Below are 22123 nucleotides of genomic sequence, written 5' to 3'. Positions count from 1 at the left end.
TTGTTTGTTTTTTTTTATTTACTTTTTAGAACGTATATAGACTAGTTTTATAAGTCCTTATACATATTACGATATTTTTCATTATTATTTTCTTTCTTATCTAAGAAACCCTACATATCAACCACGAAAAGAATTCTATTATTGTACTATTGAAAACGAAGAATCTAAAGCCTTCCTTATGATTCAGACGAAAGTGAGGCACAATTGAGAGGATCGTTGAATTGTTCTCGTTGATCAAATTCAGAACGGTGCCCAGAACCCGCTGCTCGGTGTTGTTACTCGATGAAACTGTTAATTTATTTATATTAATAAATGAAACGGGAAGGTAATAATGATAACAATATATCAATAATCGAATGTATATTTATATCTTAATACTTTTTCCAATTCACAACTGTTATTTTTCCGCTGTCATGGCAACATTATTGTACAAAAACGAATGACGTTCCGAAAGGAGCCGATCGGGTATTAAGTTTTATTGTCACTCGAATGTGGCTTTAACTGTCGTGGCTTGGCTTGGTTTGGCTTGTATCGTCTCGGCATGTGACGTGACGATATGTAGCGTGGCATTATATAGCGTGGCGTTATGTGACATGACGTTACATAAATTTAACTCGCAACAAGTCCGTAACTACTAATGACGAAAACAACACACATATATATAATATCAAATGTCGAATTCAACGAATTCTATAGAGAAAACGGCTGTTATAACCCTATATGATGTGTGTGAATTTTTTATTTTTTTTGGTTTATGTAATGCGCCGTCCGTATAACAAAGAGCAATAAAAAGCGTTTTGGGTAGTCTCAAAGATATTGTGGCTTATATTGTATGGTATTGTAAAATATAGACCATATGGACAATGTGTTGATAGCGTATTATTAGTAAAAAAAAAAGCATCCCCAACAATCGAAGATGCTTTTTAAAATTTAGAAGCGGCTTAAAGTGTAAATTTCTAAGGACAATAAAACCGAATCCTAAACAAACGTACGAAATTCCTCAGCTTCTGCAACATATAAGTATATATTTTTTTTAAATAATATAATGATATTTTTACACAATCATTCTTAAAATAAATATTGATTTATTAATAAAAATAACTTTGTACTAATCGTGAGTGTGTGAAAAGGTGGGGCAAGATGCTACCAGCATCTACCTCTTAGCATCGCGATTCCGATTCTCTGGGCGAAAAATGAACCTCTTGTCACCAATAAGACGATAATATAATAATAACTAATATATATAATTAAAAGGTAAATAAAACAAAACATTCGATTCGATAATACACGTTTATTGTTGCATCATAAAAAATCATTTCGTCAATCATACAAACATTTAGGCCCAAATAATAGGCTTCAATTTAGGCCTCATTAAATAAAATACAATTAAAAAAAAACCATAAACCAAATTCTATAAAATAATTAACCAAATCATAGAAAAAAAAACAATAAATACCTACCAATAAATTATCCATTCGCTATACAATCTAAATTAGCTTATTATTATTATTACATATTACAAAAAGAAAATCCTATGTAGAACGTACTTATATAAATCTATACACAATAATATCAACAGTTATTATTTTCGTGTTATGCAAAAAGTGCAATTCAAATATCACCTGCTAGCTTAGAACGAGTCGCCAGTGACGAATACGCGATTTTAAACCTAATGAGACGATCGTCGTTTCTTTAATTATATTATAGATTGTAACGAACACCGATATTGTTATACGAACTATAATCGCATATCCGATGGCTTCGTTTCGGCCGTTGAAGCGAATTGGTCGAAATTTTTCATATTATCTTAGTAGTATCATGGACAATGTAACTACAATTAAGGAAACTACTTTTTTGCCATTATAATATATAGCTCTTTACAATCAGCTCGTTTAGTTGCTTCTCGAGTGAAGAAGGCTTATATTGTTAGTTTATCATATTATATACATTAGAAATCGGAATTGGATAGTCTGGACCGCAATTAATAAAGTTTACCCGGATAAAATAAAATAAAAAATTAGTAAACCGTTTTCTGTCCTCAGGTTCAAAGTTGCATTTTACAGTAATTTTTCTTAAACCCTACCGATTGTAAAAAGTCGGGCAAACTAAATGAAGTCACTTATCCGTTCCAGTTTGAACCGGATTATAGAATTTGCTATTTAATAAAAGATGTTACCAAGATCCTCTTTGATGAAATTTTGAATTAAATGTTAAATTCATTCGTTTTACAGTACTGCCTGTATGTAAGTACACGAACCACACATTAAAAAATAATCAATATATCAGATTATATTTAACGTAAAAAATATATACAGGTCAGAAGTATGTTCAAAACCTTCATCTCCAAAAGTCGTGTCTTAATATATAATACATTATTAATGTAACAATGTCGTTAATAATATGTGTAATGACATTCGTTAGCCTACTTCACATTCAAATAATAATAGAAATCACAAATTCAATCAAGAATTATTAATTTTTACAGTACATCGATAAGATTTACAATTATTATTATTAATACAAAATGCCCAATTCGTACAACGGTACATATCTACACTAACCCACAGCGGGAATCTATTTCTCATGTAGAATGTTTGGAGATTCGTTGTTCAGTCGAAAATTCACACCGAACTCTGAAGGCTTCGTTCACGATTCGATTAGATATTTAGCTTATATTGACGATATTTTATACACAATCCTTGTTACCTCGCACTGGTGTTGGCAACATTAATTAAATTAAACGAAGTAATTAAGAGAATGTGTACAATAGAACCAGATTATACAAATATTAATAATTGGAATATTTCAATATTCCTTTACATTCATTTCGTTCATTTATTTAAATCATTCGGTTACTATTTTTTTTTTCAATTTATGAATGAATGTTAAAACAAAAAAAAATTGGATTAATAAATGATTTTCATATTAGATAAACGATTTAAAAATCCTAGACAATATTTGTGTGTCGATATTTTAACAAATTAATGTAAATTCCTTTACAATTTACACTGCTTCAATCTTTTATAACTAATTATAAAAATAAAATGTAAATATAAAGACCCAGACCATTAATTAAAAAATAATACAATAAATCGATTTATCTATTCGACTCATATCGAATAACGTACTCGATTAAAAACATCGAACTTACATTTTTAACCTGTTACACTAAATCCGTACATACAAAAACGTCAAACTACATTTGTAGTAATGACGTCTAATTAATTATCTTTGGATATTCTATACGTTTAGTATTTCTCACGTTCTACTGATACTCGTCTTCTACATAGCATTTAGTATACCCTGCACATATGTATATAGAAGAAAATCGAACAATATACTAAAATTGACCATAGATACCTTTAAATAGTACATATGTATTTCTTAGTTCGGAATATTATTTAATTAAATTTAAAAAGAAATTATGTATTAGTTTATATACCAAAGCTTATATCACAGTTAGTGAAAACTTTTAATTAAAAAAAAAGAATAGAATTTATGATTAACAGATAGTCATAGACAATTTTAGTATATTAATTCAATGTTTCAAGTGTATATAGCTACATATACCTAATTGGCGTTAGACTTGCATAGAAAAAAATACCCTTCTAAGCACGTCAAGCGACTTTAGCGAACATCGTTAACATTAGACGAACTAAACTCGTACAAACTATAATACAAGCCAATCATACAAAAGGCTAAATCGTTAGACGCTACAAAATATGAGGTATATTTTTTTAAATTATCGTGAGTTATGGAACGTTCGTTTCTTTAAAACGATTCTGTCGCGACGCGGACCGTACACGTTTATAATATAATACACGTCAAGTTTTCTAACGGCTCGCTTTATCAATTACAGAATTTCGAATATCGAAACGCATCGAACGAGCACGAGGAACGCCACGCCTCAAGTCGGGACCGCTGCGCTCACGGTGGAGCCACACGAGATTAAATTGCGCTCTCCTCGCCAGAGGCTCGGTATCGTACTCGGTGTCAACGGCGGACGATAAATGAACAAACACCGAGTGAACCGGTGAGTGAGCACCCGCTTTAGACAAAGCTTCATAAAATCGCCCAACACACGCAACCGCACTACCTCAACATCGCGTGTGTGCGTGACCTCTCACCGACACGGACGCACGTTTTTATGCGCGCGTCGTCCTTCGACAAAACAATTGACAATCTCGTGGTGCACCAAATAGCGCGTATCAAATTAGCGTCGGATCCATTTTAAGCAATATAAATAGAGATGCAACAGTCAGGTATCAGCGCAGTCGCGGGCGCTCACTTGGTGTGCGTGTGCGGGTGCGGGAGCGGCTGGCGGCGGTGGTCGGGCGTGGCGCGCAGCAGGTCGGGCGCGGCGAGGCCGAGGCTGGCGTGCGACGCGAGCGTGGCGCGGCGCTCGGCGGGCGGCAGCGTGGACGGCGTGCGGCGCGCCGAGCGGTGCGAGCCGTTGCGCGTGAGCGAGCTCAGCTGCGGCGTGCCCGGCCCGCCGCGCAGCGACGCGTTCTTGTAGTCCGCGATCAGGTGCGTCAGCTCCGCCATCTGGGGACGGCGGCCCGGTTACGATACGCACGGACGAACTCCGGATTGGGATTGCATGGTTACCCGCAGTAAAAGGTTTCCGAGCAATTAGATTCGACTCTTGCCCGTGCACTATAGTTCTCCGTAAAATTGATTCTCTTACCTTTGGCTTATTGAGACTGATCAGCATCTTATGAACTGGACTGGAGTCCTCCGCGTCGATTAACATCATTAGGTCGTCCTGAAAATAAAAAAATATACATGTACATCAATTATATATACTTGGGTAGTTAGTGAATTTAGGTACGATTGACATCAAACGCGATGCATCGAATCGCAACGCAGGGCTGTTTACATATGATCCATATTAGGTACAGAAACACTATCGACTGCTTTCGTATACCGACGCACGCGAGTGTTCATTGGTATGCGTGTTTCATAAGTGCAAATAATAACTTTAAATATTAGACACATTAATTTCCTTTGTCACACGTAAAGTGCACTGCGGCACGTTTGACTTCAATCGTACCTGAAGCTCCAAGAAGTTTTTAACAACAACAGGCAGGTTTTTTTTATATGATTTATTTAAGCTTTTTACTTTTTAATTTTACTAAGGTCTCACCTGCAGTCCGCCAAACAGTCCAATCGAATTGAGCGCATATCTTCCTATGACTGCCATGGACGCTAATTCTAATACCGTTACTCCTTCCTCCGATACAGCGAGCCACACCATGGATAAATCCGGCTGTTTTATCTGTAATATTAAAAATATATTTTATATCACATAATAGTTCAATAAAAATTATATTTATTTATTTACGACAATCTCAAAAAACATACATTAAAAAGTAATACTTTCAAATTAATAGGACTTAAATGGAGTGTTGTATTGTTATTTTTATATCAAAATGTAGTATTTATTAATGTTAACCTCTTTGCTACCAACAATTTATAAAAATAATTACTGACACTTCTTGTCAACTCTCCAAGAAAGTCGTAAAAACACATGCATATTGATTGATATTTTGTAAAAAGTTTTTTTTTTAAGTATATAAGTTTTTTTAATACTTATTATTTTTAACATACGAGTGAGAAGCATAAACTGATGGAAGATATATAGTGAATTTAAAAATTAAACAATAACTTACCCTAGCTTGGAACAACGTAGCACCGAAAAATGGCCATTTCCTCGTACAATTGAGATAAATTCGAACGCAATCCGCCGTACTGCGACCCTTGAGTGCAATCCACTTCGATCGTAGTTTCTCTTCGACGTCTCTGTTCGAAGTAAAAAAAATATTAAATTTAGTTTAACAAAAGTAGATACAGGTTAAAGGACGATCAATTGATATCAATTAAGATGGAAACTAACTTCTGCTTCAGATAGTATAGTGAGCTTACATACCTGAGCTCGTCGTTGCCGAGGCCGGCGCGGTACCGGTAGGGGTAGAACCGGTGCGCGAGCGGCTGGTTGTGCGTGGTGTTGGAGGCGCAGTAGTCGCCCATGTCCAGCTGCGCCATCAGCGCGCCCAGCTCGGCCGCCAGCTCGCGCGTCACGGGGAAGCGGCCCGCCACCACTGCGGACACAGGCTGACTGACACTTTGCTCCGACAGGTTAATGATCATGATGATCAAATAATTTCTTCTTCATTTTAACCCAGTAAAAGTTAAAAAAGTTGTTTATATTTGTATGACAATATTTGTATGATAAAGGGTTATGTCGGACTCTTACCGACTAAAGCCACCACGGTTAGTCTTCGCTCCGCAGGAGGAAGTTACGGGCACACTTGCGTCATCCGCGACTCCGTCAGCGGTTGTTCGATTAAAGAACCCTTCATTGTCGAAAACTCCTATTTTTTTTGCTACATGCTTGTTGGAATTAGCACGCTTTCGTCCTAGGGGGCATACTATACTTTTCGGGCAGTGAATACCCCTTTTCAATACCCAAAGATATTGTTCACGGAGGTAGGAAGTTGGCGTTATTATGCCGACTGCACCTTACTCTTCTACGCCTTATTAGTGCTGCCAGAACATCTGCCTTTCTGCCATTTCTTTTTCAGCGATTACGGTCTCGCAAAAGGTGAGCATAAGCTATGCTCACTGCCAACCATGAACTTATATATATATAAGTTCATATGAACTTATAATATAAATACCGTTGACCTACTGCTACCGTGCTACCGTGACGCCCCGACGGTCGGCGCGCTTACATTGGCCTCCATTTATAATGGATAGGGGGCGAAGATGCGCATAGTGACGACGCTCTCTCACCGGTTTTCTTCGGCGGATCGAATAAGCGGAGGCACTTTCCTCGCTTTGCGGCCTCTTTCTGCGACATGACACTCTCAAGGAATAATAGGGGCTCCGTTTTCGAGATTGGAGCCCCTCAAGCCCAACATTCCAATGTGGTCTACCATGAGCGACGTCCCGATCTAAGTCGGCTGACGTCGTCTTTACCGAGCAGAATGGTCCAATTCGTCGGACCAAGACCTCCCTCTCCACACTACACACGGGGCACGCCTGCAACGTATGCTGAGCGGTGTTCCGCACCACGGTAGTGGCACATCGCCTTCGATTCGCGTTCAATCTTACGCAGGTATTTTCCAAAACAACCGTGTAACCGGTACCGTGTACCGGCGTAAGTCTGAAGGACTCGTCGATCCCATAAAACCTGGTCTAAAGGGACCGGAGTCGGCCCAAGGGAGCCGGGTACCTTTCTGAAGGATTCCACAGCGTGAAGAAAAGAGTAGGCGATTTGCCCGTCCTCCAGACAATAACATGAGAAACAAATAATATTAAACTAAACGTACCTTGTTGATTAACTTGATAGCACAGTAGTAACCTCTCCTTGTCGGTTTCCGTTCGCACAGAGTTCTTGAAGTACAAGCGATTTCTATACGTTAGTCTTATTACTCTAGAGTTCTCGAACTTTCCTGAACCTTTCTCTCGCAAAGCCGTTTCCCACTTCGATATAACGTCGCATAGCTGAAATGCGTAATGTTACAAGATTAATGTAAAGCTAAAACCGATTCCAAATTGTCTTGTATATAAATCGAGGAAGCCACGCTTTTTAATCATAAGTTTAAATTTATAAATTTACCTATGCTTCTGATGTTTATACAATTGTTGTTGAATAATCTGTGTCTTTCCTTACAATTTAATAAATCATATAAATAAAAAAACACGATTTAATTAATAGCTATTCGCTAAACAGTTTATTCGCGGTAAAATGAATTGAATTGAGGCATAACTCCTGGACACATGTTCCATAAATTTCCTATTAAAAAGTATTTTTTAACCTTTTTGTCAGGTTTGATATGATGTTCCAAGTCCTTCTCTATCGGGTCATCACTGAAGAGAGCAAAACCTGACGCAGCCGGTTCCCTGCATCCAAGTTCTGTACTCAATGTCGTCAGGAACTCTTCAACCGTCGTCGATCCGTCGAAACTTACCACCTGAAAAAAGGGGCGTCAGAACTAGGTAAGAATTTTTTCTTAGTACATAAACATTTAAAAATCCGAGAATATGTACTCACATAATAAATATATATGAAGATTCCGATTACTAAAAGTTTCAGGGAGTAGGGTAATTTTCTATAGGCCTAGGGCAGCCAAGGTATTAAATCTAACCCTAGCAATTGTTGTTTTATGAATACAAAACGTAACATATCTTCAACTTATATATATAATATTATATTGCTTAAATACATATAATATATTATAACTATATCAATGCTTGTATTTGTTCTTTAATAAATAAATAATTATTATACACTGTTTTATTTTTATTTTGTTTTTCTACAACTAAAAACCATATCAGTTAACCCTAATGATTCACAACTGTCGTTATTTTTAAAGAGCAAAATCATAATATATACACTTTGCCAGCGATCCTATTAAAGGATAATGAAATTATGAAACTGTTTACTTCCATTCCGTTGTAATGCCAAGTTCTTTGAGTTTTTTATTTATGGAAATTTAATGTGCTAATATTCATGAATATAAAACAACCAAAGATCATTCGTGTACATTAAATTCGATAAAAACGCAGACGCCCATACATAATTTGGCCATGTCATTTTCCAAAGCAAAAGCCCTTTCCTTTTAAGGAGACGGATTTAGTGCTTATTTTTACACGTAGCTTTAGTGAAGTGTTGTTAAATATACATGCCTCAGAATTTCTTCCGACGAATGTATTAGTAACAATATCTACCTAATAATTTAACACTAGATGGTAAGCCAATTCAACATAAAATGTTATCGACTTTTTAGTTAAATGTCAGAATATTTACAACTGTCAAATGTTCTGCCGATTTTATTAGAAATTATGTGTTTGATTATACATATGGTTTAACTACTAACCTGGTAGGTATTATTGAGTACATGCACCGGTATTGCGTGTGGGAGGCAGTGGTGGTAGGGATTCTTTAGCAATATAGATAGCACTTCCATTCTCGAGGGTCTGTCCGTTCGTCCACCGTTCCGAAGCGTTCGTTCCAAAGCGCGCGAACAATATGCCGCGTATTTACCACATTCCGTTCTGAAATAAAATAAATTAAACTCTTAATATAAAGCGAACTGTCCATTTAAACATTTATATAGAACGTAGAAAGCAATACAGTCCGTTTCTATTAAACATCGAATTAATTTTATTTAATTTAATTTACAGGTTAATATTTTAATTTATATTACAGGTATTATTTATTTTAATGACGTCTCATGAGAATTTCTGTCATGTACGAGGTGAGTAAGTCTTACTAAGTATTGGCAAGTATTCTCCGTAACACGATTTTTATTCCTCGACGAAGAAATGTAAGTGTAGTAGGTAGATTGAACAAAAATATAATGGCAACTTTTTAGATTATTTATGCAATGAACAATTTATATATAGATATCATATACTTTATTGGACAACACATAGGTTATATAATTACGAAAGACATGAATACAAATTAATTAACATACAACTTTGGCGGTTAGCAAATTTTCTATGATATCTAACATATATCAAAAAAAATTACTACTAACGAAAATATGGTATTTCATTTAGTTGTATGTACGATTATTTAATGATTAAACTACTTACTTGGTGTCGGCGTGCCTGCTAAGATGCAGCTTCAAGTACCACAACAATCTATTGTTCCTTGGTACAAACAAACTGACGGCAAGCGCTAACAATTGCCAGCCTTGAACAAAACTATACGTGGGCGGGTTGCTCTTACAATCCACTGACAGTAAAGGTGCCTGAAATATTCAGAAAAACCATAGAATTATTGAGCACTACGATAACACTTGCAAATCCATTACTCCAAAGACTTAAGTATATTGCCTTTCTCATATGGTTACATGGAAATGTGTATTACGAAAACAATGAACATACATTGGCTTCTAATAATGTATTCAGATAAATAAAAGGATAATAGTAATTTATTAGTGAATCGTAAATATTTGAGGTTAGTAAAAAAAAAACTTTCGTAATTATTTACCTAAATGATTCACTAGAAAATGATAAAAAAATCAAGAAAAGAAAATAAATGTAATATTGTGTAAATGGCGATTTCATTAATATTTTCGTTCACCCAGATAAATCACTGATTCGTGTAACCAATATGATCCATTGTCACAATAAGTTAAAACTGCCCTGTACATGAAAATTGTTAATCGCAATAAAATAAAAAAATACTGTATATAATTATATAATTCGTAAGTTTACCGACGAAGCCATGAGCGATGAAACAAAAAAAAAAATAACGACCGCACGAAGCGATTACGACTAGTGCCTCAGACGCGTTACCTGTATCGAGCTAGGCGATCCGGCAGAGTTCTGCGGGAGGTCGCTCTTGTTGTCGCCGCCCACTGAGGACGCACCCGTGTCGCAAGTGAACAACGACTGGGTCGCGCACAGTAGCAGTTGCTGTACAAATGAAATGTTGGTGTTCGGATCGTGAGTGGGGGGCTTTAACTCTACTGATTCTATGCTTTTTGTGATATCGTTTGCGAGGTTTTTTTTTTAATGAAGTGGTGTTTTGGTAGGTTACATGTTAAATTATGATTGCAATAAAAATTTTTATAAATACTATGTGTACTTGGTTAGATTTAATGTTAGCTGCAAATAGTTTAATGAATGTTAGTAGGTTATACTGCTATAAACAAGGAAAATTAGTGAAAATTAACTTTGATTTTTACAATCCATTGATTACTGATTAATACAAACATTTTAGTGGATTTTAGAACTTTTTTTTATATTTGGGACTATGTGAATATAATTATTTAATTTATTGATATTAGTGATGAGATTTTTAAATATTAGTAATTTATTTATATTCTGTTGTGTAACATAGATAAAAAATATATCTAATTAATATTCTATGCAAATTAATAAAATTGTAGTTTGCCTGTCACTTCAAAATAACTAATATTGGGAATTTACGAGTTACCAAAAACCAAAACAATTTGTTTTTATTTTAGTTTACCTCTGCTACTTAATGTTTTAAATATTTTGTATCATGTATCATTCAAATACACATTATGTACTTTAAAGTAGACTTTAAAGCCGCGGGTTTTGTTACTAAAAATATTTTTAAAATCGATTTACTGACAAATAATAATAAAAATAATGATTATTATTGATTATAAATAATTTAAATTATTAAAAGATCCAGTTAAAGTTTTCAAGGTATATTAATAGTAATGTCCTCCAGACCGATTTCGGCCACGGCGGCCAATCTCAAGAGGGATTAGCCAACTGCGCAGGAGATATTATAGTGCACAAGTGTGTGCGCAAACACAGGTGCACTCTCTATTCCCTAACTCTCATAATATAAATATTACAGTATATATATAGAGTACTCTTTCGAAACGTGTACAAAATGTCATGTCATGTACGAAAGAGATGATTTAAGTATTATGTGTGGTACTAAAGTTTTTCGTAACGATAGATTCATAATTAATTAGTAAATAATATATATGTATTTTTAATAATAAATAATTATATTCACATAGCTTTTGTACAAATTAGCTTATTTAGTTTTTTCTGTATTGAGTAACATAGTTATAGTTGTATAAAATGCATGTTTTAATACTGTAAATGAACATATTTAATTAATTAAAATCTTGTTATATGTTTAAACTTTACAGTTAACTGTGAGTATAATGTTATTTATAAATAAATAAATTGTTATTAAATGAAATGCTACTAATATTAAAAATTAAAATATTCATTCAAATAAGCTTTTTACAAGTTTTTTTTTTTTATAAAATTCTTGTTATATATATAGAGTGAAATTTGAAAATAAAATTCGAGTGTTTGGTGCAGATTAAAAAATGGTTTTATTTGTATTAAGTCTCCTGTGTTGCATGCATATTAATTTTATTAATAATCTAGTGTAATTATCGTTCAATGTATTGTGTTAATAAAGATTATTGTTATTATTATTAATAATAATTTTATGTTTAGTTATAATGGTTTTATTTAGCTATATATTTCATAGGTATGTAATTTAGTCGTTTTTAACGTTATTTCAAATAGTTTTATCTAAAATTATATATTTTATTATTTTATATTATTATTATTACATACTTATAATTTAATACATACATATATATAAAGATATTTGTATTATGTGCTACCAATTCCACTTTAACCTCAATTTTTATCAATATTTTCATCGATTCAACCCATGGTTTATAATACCCAAATAGTGCTTTGTATAATATGATTGCCTATGTACCTTGTGTATATACAATTTTTATTATCTACATTGTGGCTAATTAACGAAATCGTAGTAAAACTGCATAATGTAATAAGTACTTAAAAGATTCAATTATAATTTTAAATAAATGTCCGTGGTATAAAATTATTACTTTTTAATATTATGAAGACATTGACTAATATTTCTTTTTATACACTATGCAGTTATACAAGACTTAACCAATTTTTTTAACTTACCTCCATTTAACTAAAAAATCATTCACATTGTAAACAATATGTTCTAAAACAAACTTGCAACGTCAACCTTTCATTACAAAGGAGATTGGTTTCATTACAAGTGCAAGAACTCTAGCTATGACAGTATATGAATGATAATTAAAAGAACATTCCCTAAAACTATTGGGACGGAGGGCAAACATTCTTGGATGAAAAAACGTCAAATAAAAAATAAACGAGGGAAAATTTACACCAACATTCCATTTGAAAGATCTGCGACATAATACATAACCGCTTAACGTCATGGCAACATTCAAATCAAACGTATCATCGTTCAATTAATCGATTCTTATTTTAAATTCCGTTAATTCAAAAACCGTTCGGTATAGTTCAATGTTGCCAGAACCAGAAGATCAAGTTGGAATAAAACCTTCTTGAAGATCATTCTCATGATTACAATTTCCTCTAGTTACTGTATAAAATTTATGAATATTTTTAGTAGCCAATATAGTTCACATACACAATTCCAAATTGATCAACCACGAAACACGAAGCCTTTTAATATATTTACAGCGACACACAAAGCTGTACACTTATATACATATGGTTTGTTAGTGTATTTAGATTCCGAACGCAAAATAAACATCTTAAGCGATACTAACATCAAATGTTGCTCAAAACTAAGACACGGAGATATATAGAATAGACTGCTTTTAAGTGAAGAGTTTAACTTTTATTATATAAAATAGCTTGGCGGGCAGACATGTGGGCCACCATTATGGTGGTGGTATCCATAAACATTGGTGCTGTAAGAAATATTAATCATTCCTTACGGCGCCAATATGCCATCAATCTTGGGAACTAAGTATCTCTTGTGTCTGTAGTTACACTGGCTAACTCAGCCTTCAAACCGGAATATAACAATACTAAGTATATTGGCGGGCGGTAGAATATCTGACGATTGGATGGTACCTAAACTTGCACAGAGCCCACCAAGAAAAACTAAAAAGTCTTTATTAAGGTTGTATCCAAGCTATGAGTACGAGCAGTCCATACTACAGTCATATCCGTAATCTATTGTTAAGCAGCGTCCGTTGGCCAACACCAAAACTACTATTCTGATAAGAGCATTATATATACCATTTACTACACTATTGTGTGTACATAATCTACAAACGTGTACAGATGAGTGATGAGTAAATATGACATATGAGAAAAGCATTGAAGCATATCGCTTATAAGCTTGGGTTTGCGAATAAAAAGCGATTTTTTTTGTCGTATTACGAGAATTTTGATGGTATTCGAAATTCGACTTAATGTGTTAAACTTTACGGACGATTTTGCTTCGTCAATTTATTGTCGATAAGTTTTTTATAATAAATATTAATTTCTACCATCAAAATCCATATTACATATACATTGATATTCAAAAGAGTAAACTTTAATTAATTTAAAATTAACTCTTAGAATATAGCAAAATTAAAATAATTAAGAAAGCCCTCATAGTTTAAGCCTAAAATATTATAATTTCAAACTATGAGCGCTTTGGTGTTTTAGTTATAGCAAGCGGTACCTGGAACGTCAGCGTAGTTTGGAAACAGTTATCGTTTCTCTAAGCGACTAGATAATTATCAAATATATTGCACAGATAAAATAACAACATTAATATGAGCCTACCATATTTTTTTTGGTAGATATTTAAATAATTTATTTAATAATTTAAACGTAAGTCGCTTTGAGAATTATTTCTTATAAATCGGTTCATACAACACCTACTTCTGTAGTATTTATTTAATATACATTATTTTCTTTGTGTCCATAAAGTTTTTTTTTTTTTAGAAATGGAACTAAAACAAATCTTATATTGCGATTTAATAGCAGTTGCATCGGTCTACAATAATTTGTATGAATAATTAATTTATTACTTTACATATTATAGTTGCTAACTTTTCATTACATAACTATACATTAGAAAGAGATAGCATTATTAGTTGAGTACAATAATTTTATGGACTGCGTACATCATGATCGATTTCTGTGCAACAACAAAGTAATCGGTATTGACGAGTAATATTTGGATTGACCATAGGAGGTCAGTGATTACTACATGTATAGTCATACTAAACAATTAGTCTTTTTTTCGAAGAGTAATTTGACATTTGAAAGCAAAAGCCCATATACAGAAGTCCGAATTGTGTGAAACGAATTATATTAATATTCACATGAACTGCTCCGACAAACTGCAGCGACGGCCGGGCCGGCGGGACACTCACGGCGGCGCGGGCGGGGCGCGCGGCGCGCGGGGGGCGCGCGGGGCGCGCGGGGCGGCGCGCGGTTACCTGCACGCCGTGCTTGGAGGCCGCGTGCGGCGTGCTCTGCTTGCACAGCGCCGACACCAGCTCGTCCTGCAGCTCGCCCACCTCCAGGCACTGCTGCAGCGCGTTCTGCGCCAGCACCACGTGGTAGTCGATGCCGGCGTGCTCCACCGCCACCGACATGAACAGCTGCACGCACTGACGACGCGATATAAAGTTCATTTTAAAATAATAATTATAAAAAAACCCGCATCGGATCAAACTTCAAAAATAAGTTTTTTTTAATCTGTAATACGAAATGATAAGTAGCAAATGAATACCTAGACATACAATTCCTAACATAGTTAATGCGCTCCAATATAATATACCATAAATATCCTATCCCTTCTTACTGCTATTATATAGACTTACTCATTTTTTAAAACACAGCAATACAAACTTTTGCTATTTTTTAATGATAGATGAAGTGGCCAAAAAAGTATATTCCATGTACACATAAATATATTGTATAATAAAATTTGAAAAAAAAAAAACAAAGAATTTCTACGTAGCTTTAACCTCTCTGAACTTAGCAGTTTTTATTTCAAAATATTAAGTAATGCAAGATGATTTCAAAGTGTCGTTTGTCAACTTTCATCATAACGAACCACAGAGAAAGTTAAATTTAATATATAATGGCCGTTCAAGAACCTGCAGACTATACTTGTATAGACATGCATAGACAAGTGATATACGACTCTTATTAGTAACATTTTATTTATACGAAACTGTCTTCATCGATATTTGTTGCATTTGGTGAGTGAGCCAGTGTAATTACAGGCACAGGGGACATAAAATCTTAGTTCCCAAGGTTGGTGGCGCATTGGCTATAAGCGATGGTTGACATTTCTTACAATGCCTATGTCTAAGGGCGTTTGGTGACCACTTACCATCAGGTGGCCCATATGCTCGTCCACCTTCCTATTCTATAAAAAAAATTTAATAAAATTATCTTTCCATAAAAGTTGATGCGTAAGATATCTTTTTTATTACACAAAAACATAATATTTAAAACGTAACGCGTTTACTTTCTATAAATAATGATTACATACTTCAAATAAAAAAAATATTTATACGGTTTTGTTTTAAGTTTTTTGTACCTAAAAACCACAACGATTAACTGTAATAATTCACAACTGTTCGCTATTTTTAGGCGCCTTAAGTTTTTTAATAGCAAAATCATAAAGTATACACTTATTGCTAGCGATCTGATTAAAGGTTTAATGAAATTATGACAACGTTTACGTCTATTCTGTTGTTATGCCAAGTTCCTTGAGTTTTTTTATTTATAAAAATTTAATGTGCCAATATTCACGAATATACAACACCAAAGATCATTGGCGTACATTAAAATCGATAACTACGCAGACATATGATAGCCCATACAGAAAATAGCCACGTACTTTACTATCTTCTTACATAAAGTAAAACAAAGCGAGGAGTCAAAATTGTTATAATAGAGTTATGTCCTGTGGGGATGCTTACGAATATATGTACTTTACAAAACAACTACTCACTTTAAATAATTTTAACGCTTCCGCTTGTAATGCTTCTGAATTTAGAGAGGTGAGTGGTGATGTTATGTTTTCCTTTGAATACAATAACGTGGGATGTCTCCACAAAACACAATCTGAAATAAGAAAGCATAAAATATTTTCATACAAGTACATAAATCAGTACAGTACAGTAACAGTCTGTTAATGTCCCACTACTGGCCTCCTCTCCCTTTTTGAGGAGAAGGTTTTAGAGCTTATTCCACCACGCTGCTCCAATGCGGGTTGGTAGAATACACATGTGACATAATTTCAATGAAATTAGACACATGCAGGTTTCCTCACGATGTTTTCCTTCACCGTCAAGCACGAGATGAATTTTAATCACAAATTCAGTGGTGCTTACCCGGGTTTGAACCCACGATCATCGGTTAAGATTCACGCGTTCTAACCACTAGGCCATCTCGGCTTGTACATAAATCAAATATATATATTTTTTAAAATTGATTTCTTTAGTTTTAATGAGCTCAAAAGATTGTAACGCTTTAAGATTCATATGTACTTTTACAAGTACATAAAAATATATATACTTTTACAAGTATATTTGAATAATTTTTTTTTAATTTGACTTAATACTTTTTATCTAACTTAAATATCTCAAATCAAAATAATATATTTAATCAGTATCACTAGAATCTTTGAGCTTTTTTTTTGTCGGACGATTTTAGTGTGTTAGTGTGTTTTTTTTTCTTTATTATTTTAATTGCTCCACAGTCATTTAAATCACACAGTTTTATGTACTTAAAAACATTGTAAATTACTTGTATCGCTATGAATTATCGACTTACTTTTATTCTTACGTATAGGTAAGTTATTCATATTTAAAATTTATTATAGGTAATGCAACAAATGACACAACTGTTTTGTACGAAAGTCTGCCTTCAACTGGTAATTGTGGACTCGACTTTATAATTTTATGCGACCTGATTGGTCAGGGGGCGGTGCTAGGCCAGCGGATTACGATGACTCACTATTTTCTTAACACGAATGGACTATAGGCTCGATTTTTGATTTTCAGATACAATAGTTTAAAATTTGTATAATTTTTTTATATTATTGTATTATTCTAATCAAACTCACTCGGGTCGCCATCAGTTTCCATGAGTTTTTGCACGAGTTGCTCGAAGTGCGTCCCCTGACTGAGTCCACCGCCGCTCACCACCGTCAAGTGATAGAGCCACGAGTCTTTGTCCGCTTTGCTCTCGAACAACAGGTAAGTGGGGCCCTGGAATTGTTATAAACATATATATAACCATATTATATCTTTATATATTCTGTATAACGTGTCCGTTAAAGCATTTTTAAATGGTTTTTATAAGGGAATATCTTTACATTTATTGTTTGAATTTATACTAGTTGGCGTAGTTGCTGATTGTTTAGCTATCAAGACTATCTTAATATAGGTTATTAGTGATTATATATATTTTCTTTTTTTTAATATGCTTTTTATAATTTTTTTTTTTATATTGTGTTTAGTGTGGGTGTATTAGTGTAAGTATTAGCGGGCGGCGGGCTGACCCCGGTGAGCTGGTGCTGCGGGTAGATGGCGACGGTGAGGTTGCGCGCGTCGTCCGCCTTCTCCTCCGAGTCGGAGTCCGACACGTGCTCCACGTCCTCCACGCGCGCGTCCCGCATGTTGATCTGCCCCGTCGGGTTCTGCGCGGCGCACACTCAGAGTTTACACAACTTATAATGTCTGGGGCTGATATGCTAACGTTAGATATAAATACGTGCGTGCTAAGAACAGCACGGGTAGCGTATACAGCATACTGTACTGTACTGTAACAGCCTGTGAATGTCCCACTGCTGGGCTAAAGGCCTCCGCTCCTCTTTTTGAGGAGAAGGTTTGGAGCTTATTCCACCACGCTGCTCCAATGCGGGTTGGTGAAATACACATGTGGCATAATTTCAGTGAAATTAGACACATGCAGGTTTCCTCACGATGTTTTCCTTCACCGTCAAGCACGAGATGAATTATAATCACAAATTAAGCACATGAAAATTCAGTGGTGCTTGCCCGGGTTTGAACCCACGATCATCGGTTAAGATTCACGCGTTCTTTTTTAAATCTTTTTTAAATTTAAATTTTTCTATATTTATAATTTTCAATGAATATAATGCACACATTCACACGTACAAAAAATCTTTTAATTGAACTTTTTTCTTTTATATTATATTAGATGGATGGACAGATGATGGTAAGTAGTCACCACCACCCAAAGACATTGGCGCCGCAAGAAATATTAACCATTCCTTACATTACCAATGCACCACCAACCTTGAGAACTAGAATGTTATGACAATGGCACATTCGCATTTCTAGCCGGAACACAACAGTACTGAGTATTGCTGTTTGGTGGTATAATAATAACGAGTGGGTGGTACCTCTGGGAAGACGCGCTTGCACAAAGTTCTACCACCAAGTAAAAACTAACTTTACAGTACAAAATATTGCTATCTTCTTATAAATATAGTATAAAAGTAAGTAAGTTGTTTATATCCTATCTAAACTATTATAATTTTTTCACGAAGCGTTGACGTTTGTAATTTGATGTTTCTGGAAATGACATATATCCACCAACCTACATTGGACCAAAGTAGTGAGAAAAGCTACAAGATGTATTTTTAAGAAGAGAGGATGCTTTGATTGGAGGCTAGATTGATTTAGAAATGTTTTTGCATATAAATATTTCTTTTTTTTTATAGAATAGGAAGACGGACAAGCATATGGGCCACCTGATGGTAAGTGGTCACCAACGCCCATAGACATTGGCATTATAAGAAATGTTAACCATCGCTTACATCACCAATGCGCCACTAACCTTGAGAAATAAGATGTTATGTCCCTTGTGCCAGTAATTACATTGGCTCACTCACCCTTCAAACCGAAACACAACAGTAGCAAGTACTGCTGTTTTGCTATAGAATATCTGATGAGCAGGTGGTACCTAGCCAGAGGAGCTTGCACAAAGCTCTACCAGTAAAAAATAAAATAATATTATAATGAGTAAATTCAGATAAAATAAAAAGTATACCTGATCTCCTGGGCTCTTGAAGTACAGGAACATCTTTCCCAGTAAAACGCACCAGCTCTTCTTGGCGTGTCCGTTCTTCACCTTGGTGAGCCAACCTTGTATAGTAGGTTTGTTGTCTTCTTTACTCAATAGGAGTTTCGTTGCGTTTCGCCTTTGGACATTCTGGAATTATTCAATTATATTATTAAACTGCAAACGCATAAAAAAAACATTAATTATATGTTTGCGACACATGATGTGATACGAGAGATGACGAGCCGGTTGGCGTGGTTGGTGGATGCTTGCCTTTCACGCCGAAGGTTGTGGGTTCAATTCCCATCCAGGACAGATATTTGTGTGCATGAACATGTCTGTTTGTCCTGAGTCTGGGTGTAATTATCTATATGAGTATGTATTTACAAAAGAAAAATAGTATATGTAGTGTATCAGTTGTCTGGTTTCTCTAATTCTAATTTGGGATCAGATGGCCGTGTGTGAAAAATGACCCAGGATAAAAGGAGGATATATGCCCAAATAAAATAAATATTTTGTCATGGGCAATAGTTGAATTATTTATCCTGCTTGAAAATCAACAAATACTAACTCCACGCTTCTATATCATTTATATAATCTTGTGTTGAGTAATATGTCTTATTTATTAGTTTTTTTTTGTCGTGAGATTTAAATTTATAATTTGGTAAAGTTAAAAATAACTGTGGAATCTTACTATATAAACGAATTCCCTATGAAGGACTTGCTATTGGATGTGATATTGACTTTGCGAAGTCGAAAACTGGTGTATCTTTACTCTTCGTGTTTATAAAATGATTCTCACTGTTTCTATCGAAATTATCTATTTTTTTTTTTATAGAATAAGAACGCGGACGAGCATATGGACCACCTGATGGTAAATGGTCACCAACGCCCTTAGACATTGGCATTGTAAGAAATGTCAACCACCGCTTACATAGCCAATGCGCCACCAACCTTGGGACCTAAGATTTTATGTCCCTTGTGCCTGTATTTACTCCGGCTCACTCACCCTTTAAACCGGAAGACAACAACACCAAGTACTGTTTTGCGGTAGAATATCTGATGAGTGGGTGGTACCAGACGAGCTTGCATAAAGCCCTATCACCAGTAAATTCCTGTCATCGTGTCTCTTGAATAGGAACTATTAAATATTTTTAATACGATATTATGTATTAGAGTACGAGCGTGTATTTATTTATGTTTATATTATACTAGCAAATCATCCCGATTTCGCACGAATAGATAAGAAGAAATATGTATTTGAATAGGATTTAAAGCGTAAAATACATTCTAAGTGAGCGTTTACGTCGGGGAAGGAGTAACTGTGACAAATTTCAAGTTGGTAATTGGCTTATACATATATATCTGGTAATATGGCGCGTCTTTCCATATTTTTTTTTATATATATTTGCCGGGAGGGCAAATGACTCTACTCCACCTGATGGTAAGTGGTAGTAGAGTCCAAACGCGACGACGGCCAGTACAGACGAGAAAAACGTTCTGCACTAGCCGCCTTCGCCTTGCCGGCCCGCAAGATGCCTCTTCACGCCTCGTTTGAAGGAACCCGGGTTGTAAGAGGAGGGGAACACGTGAGCTGGTAAGGAATTCCATTTTTTGGAATTGCGACAAAGATAGGAGTTGCCAAATTTCTTTGTTCGCGATGGAATTGATGTCACAGTTAGGCGGTGACATCGAGAACCAGCTCGCGTGGACTTAAGAAGGAAGGGGGAAGCAGGAATTAGAGAGAATAATTCCTCAGAGCACTCGCCGTGATACAGTCGATAGAAAGCGCTCAGTGCTGCTATCTCACGACGCAATTGTAAAGTTTCACGGTGTTTGTGACCTTTTCGTCGCCAATTATGCGCACTGCACGTCACTGCAACCGGTCCAAGGCCTACAGTAGGTACTTAGCGGAGCCATCCCCAAGGTGCGAGCAATATTCCACGCAAGACCGTACTTGTGTTTTGTACAGCAGGCACAGTTGTTGTGGCGTGAAAAAACGCCGCACCTTGTTCAGAACTCCGAGTTTCCGTGAAGCTGTTTTTATAACATGTAATCCTCGATGTAATCCCTTGGACTAAGGTCGCAGCGAACGTCAATCCCCAGCACAGCGATTTTGCTTTGTATCACCAGCGGAGTACCACAGAGGGAGGGAAGAGGGGGAAAATGCTGACTTTTTCGCTGTGAGAGCGCATACCTGTGTTTTCTTGGCATTAAACTCAACAATATTATCAGAGCCCCATTTGGCGATGAGCTCTAATGTCTTATCGAGTTCAATGACAAGATCCTTCCGCCTCTCCTCAATTTCCGCTCGCCCGGCCACTGCGCGTCCGTGGTATCCACCATGCACTGTACTATCGTCTGCATAGCAATGTATGTTCCCAAGAGAGAGCATATCATTGATACGCAAAAGAAAGAGTGTGGGAGATAGCACAGATCCCTGGGGGACCCCAGCATTCACTACATAGAACTGTGAAGCGCAACCATCAACTAAAACACGAAGGCTACGCTTGTGTAGGAATCTGGCAATCCAGGTGCATAGCTGAGCAGGCAGACCATATGCCGGCAGCTTGGAGAGAAGACTTCTGTGCCAGACCCTGTCGAAAGCCTTGGAGATATCGAGGCTGACAGCCAACGATTCTCCATGCTTGTCGATAGCTTCACCCCAGAGGTGTGTTACGTATGCTAGAAGATCACCTGTGGACCGTTTTGGTCGAAA

General features: G+C 35.6%; 1 protein-coding gene and 1 long non-coding RNA gene across 3 annotated transcripts in view; one reads left to right on the top strand and one right to left on the bottom strand.

Annotated features, from left to right (window-relative positions):
* Positions 1-22123, top strand: part of LOC126769574 (uncharacterized) — a 114853-nt gene that overhangs the window by 34823 nt on the left and 57907 nt on the right. The window lies entirely within an intron of this gene.
* Positions 1272-22123, bottom strand: part of LOC126769428 (uncharacterized protein CG43867) — a 327165-nt gene continuing 306313 nt past the window's right edge. For both annotated transcript variants that reach the window (XM_050488212.1, XM_050488213.1), the window contains 15 exons: positions 19393-19554; positions 17876-18013; positions 17438-17582; positions 16322-16434; positions 14790-14963; positions 10318-10437; positions 9610-9767; positions 8886-9063; positions 7824-7979; positions 7335-7509; positions 5930-6101; positions 5673-5802; positions 5147-5278; positions 4688-4765; positions 1272-4545 (listed from right to left, as the gene is read on the bottom strand). In XM_050488212.1, coding sequence (XP_050344169.1) covers positions 4285-4545; positions 4688-4765; positions 5147-5278; positions 5673-5802; positions 5930-6101; positions 7335-7509; positions 7824-7979; positions 8886-9063; positions 9610-9767; positions 10318-10437; positions 14790-14963; positions 16322-16434; positions 17438-17582; positions 17876-18013; positions 19393-19554 — 2292 coding nt within the window. In that variant the 3' untranslated portion in view covers positions 1272-4284. The remainder of the gene's footprint in view (positions 4546-4687; positions 4766-5146; positions 5279-5672; positions 5803-5929; positions 6102-7334; positions 7510-7823; positions 7980-8885; positions 9064-9609; positions 9768-10317; positions 10438-14789; positions 14964-16321; positions 16435-17437; positions 17583-17875; positions 18014-19392; positions 19555-22123) is intronic.

Source organism: Nymphalis io, chromosome 7, assembly GCF_905147045.1.
Source record: "Nymphalis io chromosome 7, ilAglIoxx1.1, whole genome shotgun sequence".
In the NCBI taxonomy this organism is placed as follows: Eukaryota; Metazoa; Arthropoda; class Insecta; order Lepidoptera; family Nymphalidae; genus Nymphalis; species Nymphalis io.
This window is presented reverse-complemented; position numbering and strand designations above follow the sequence as displayed.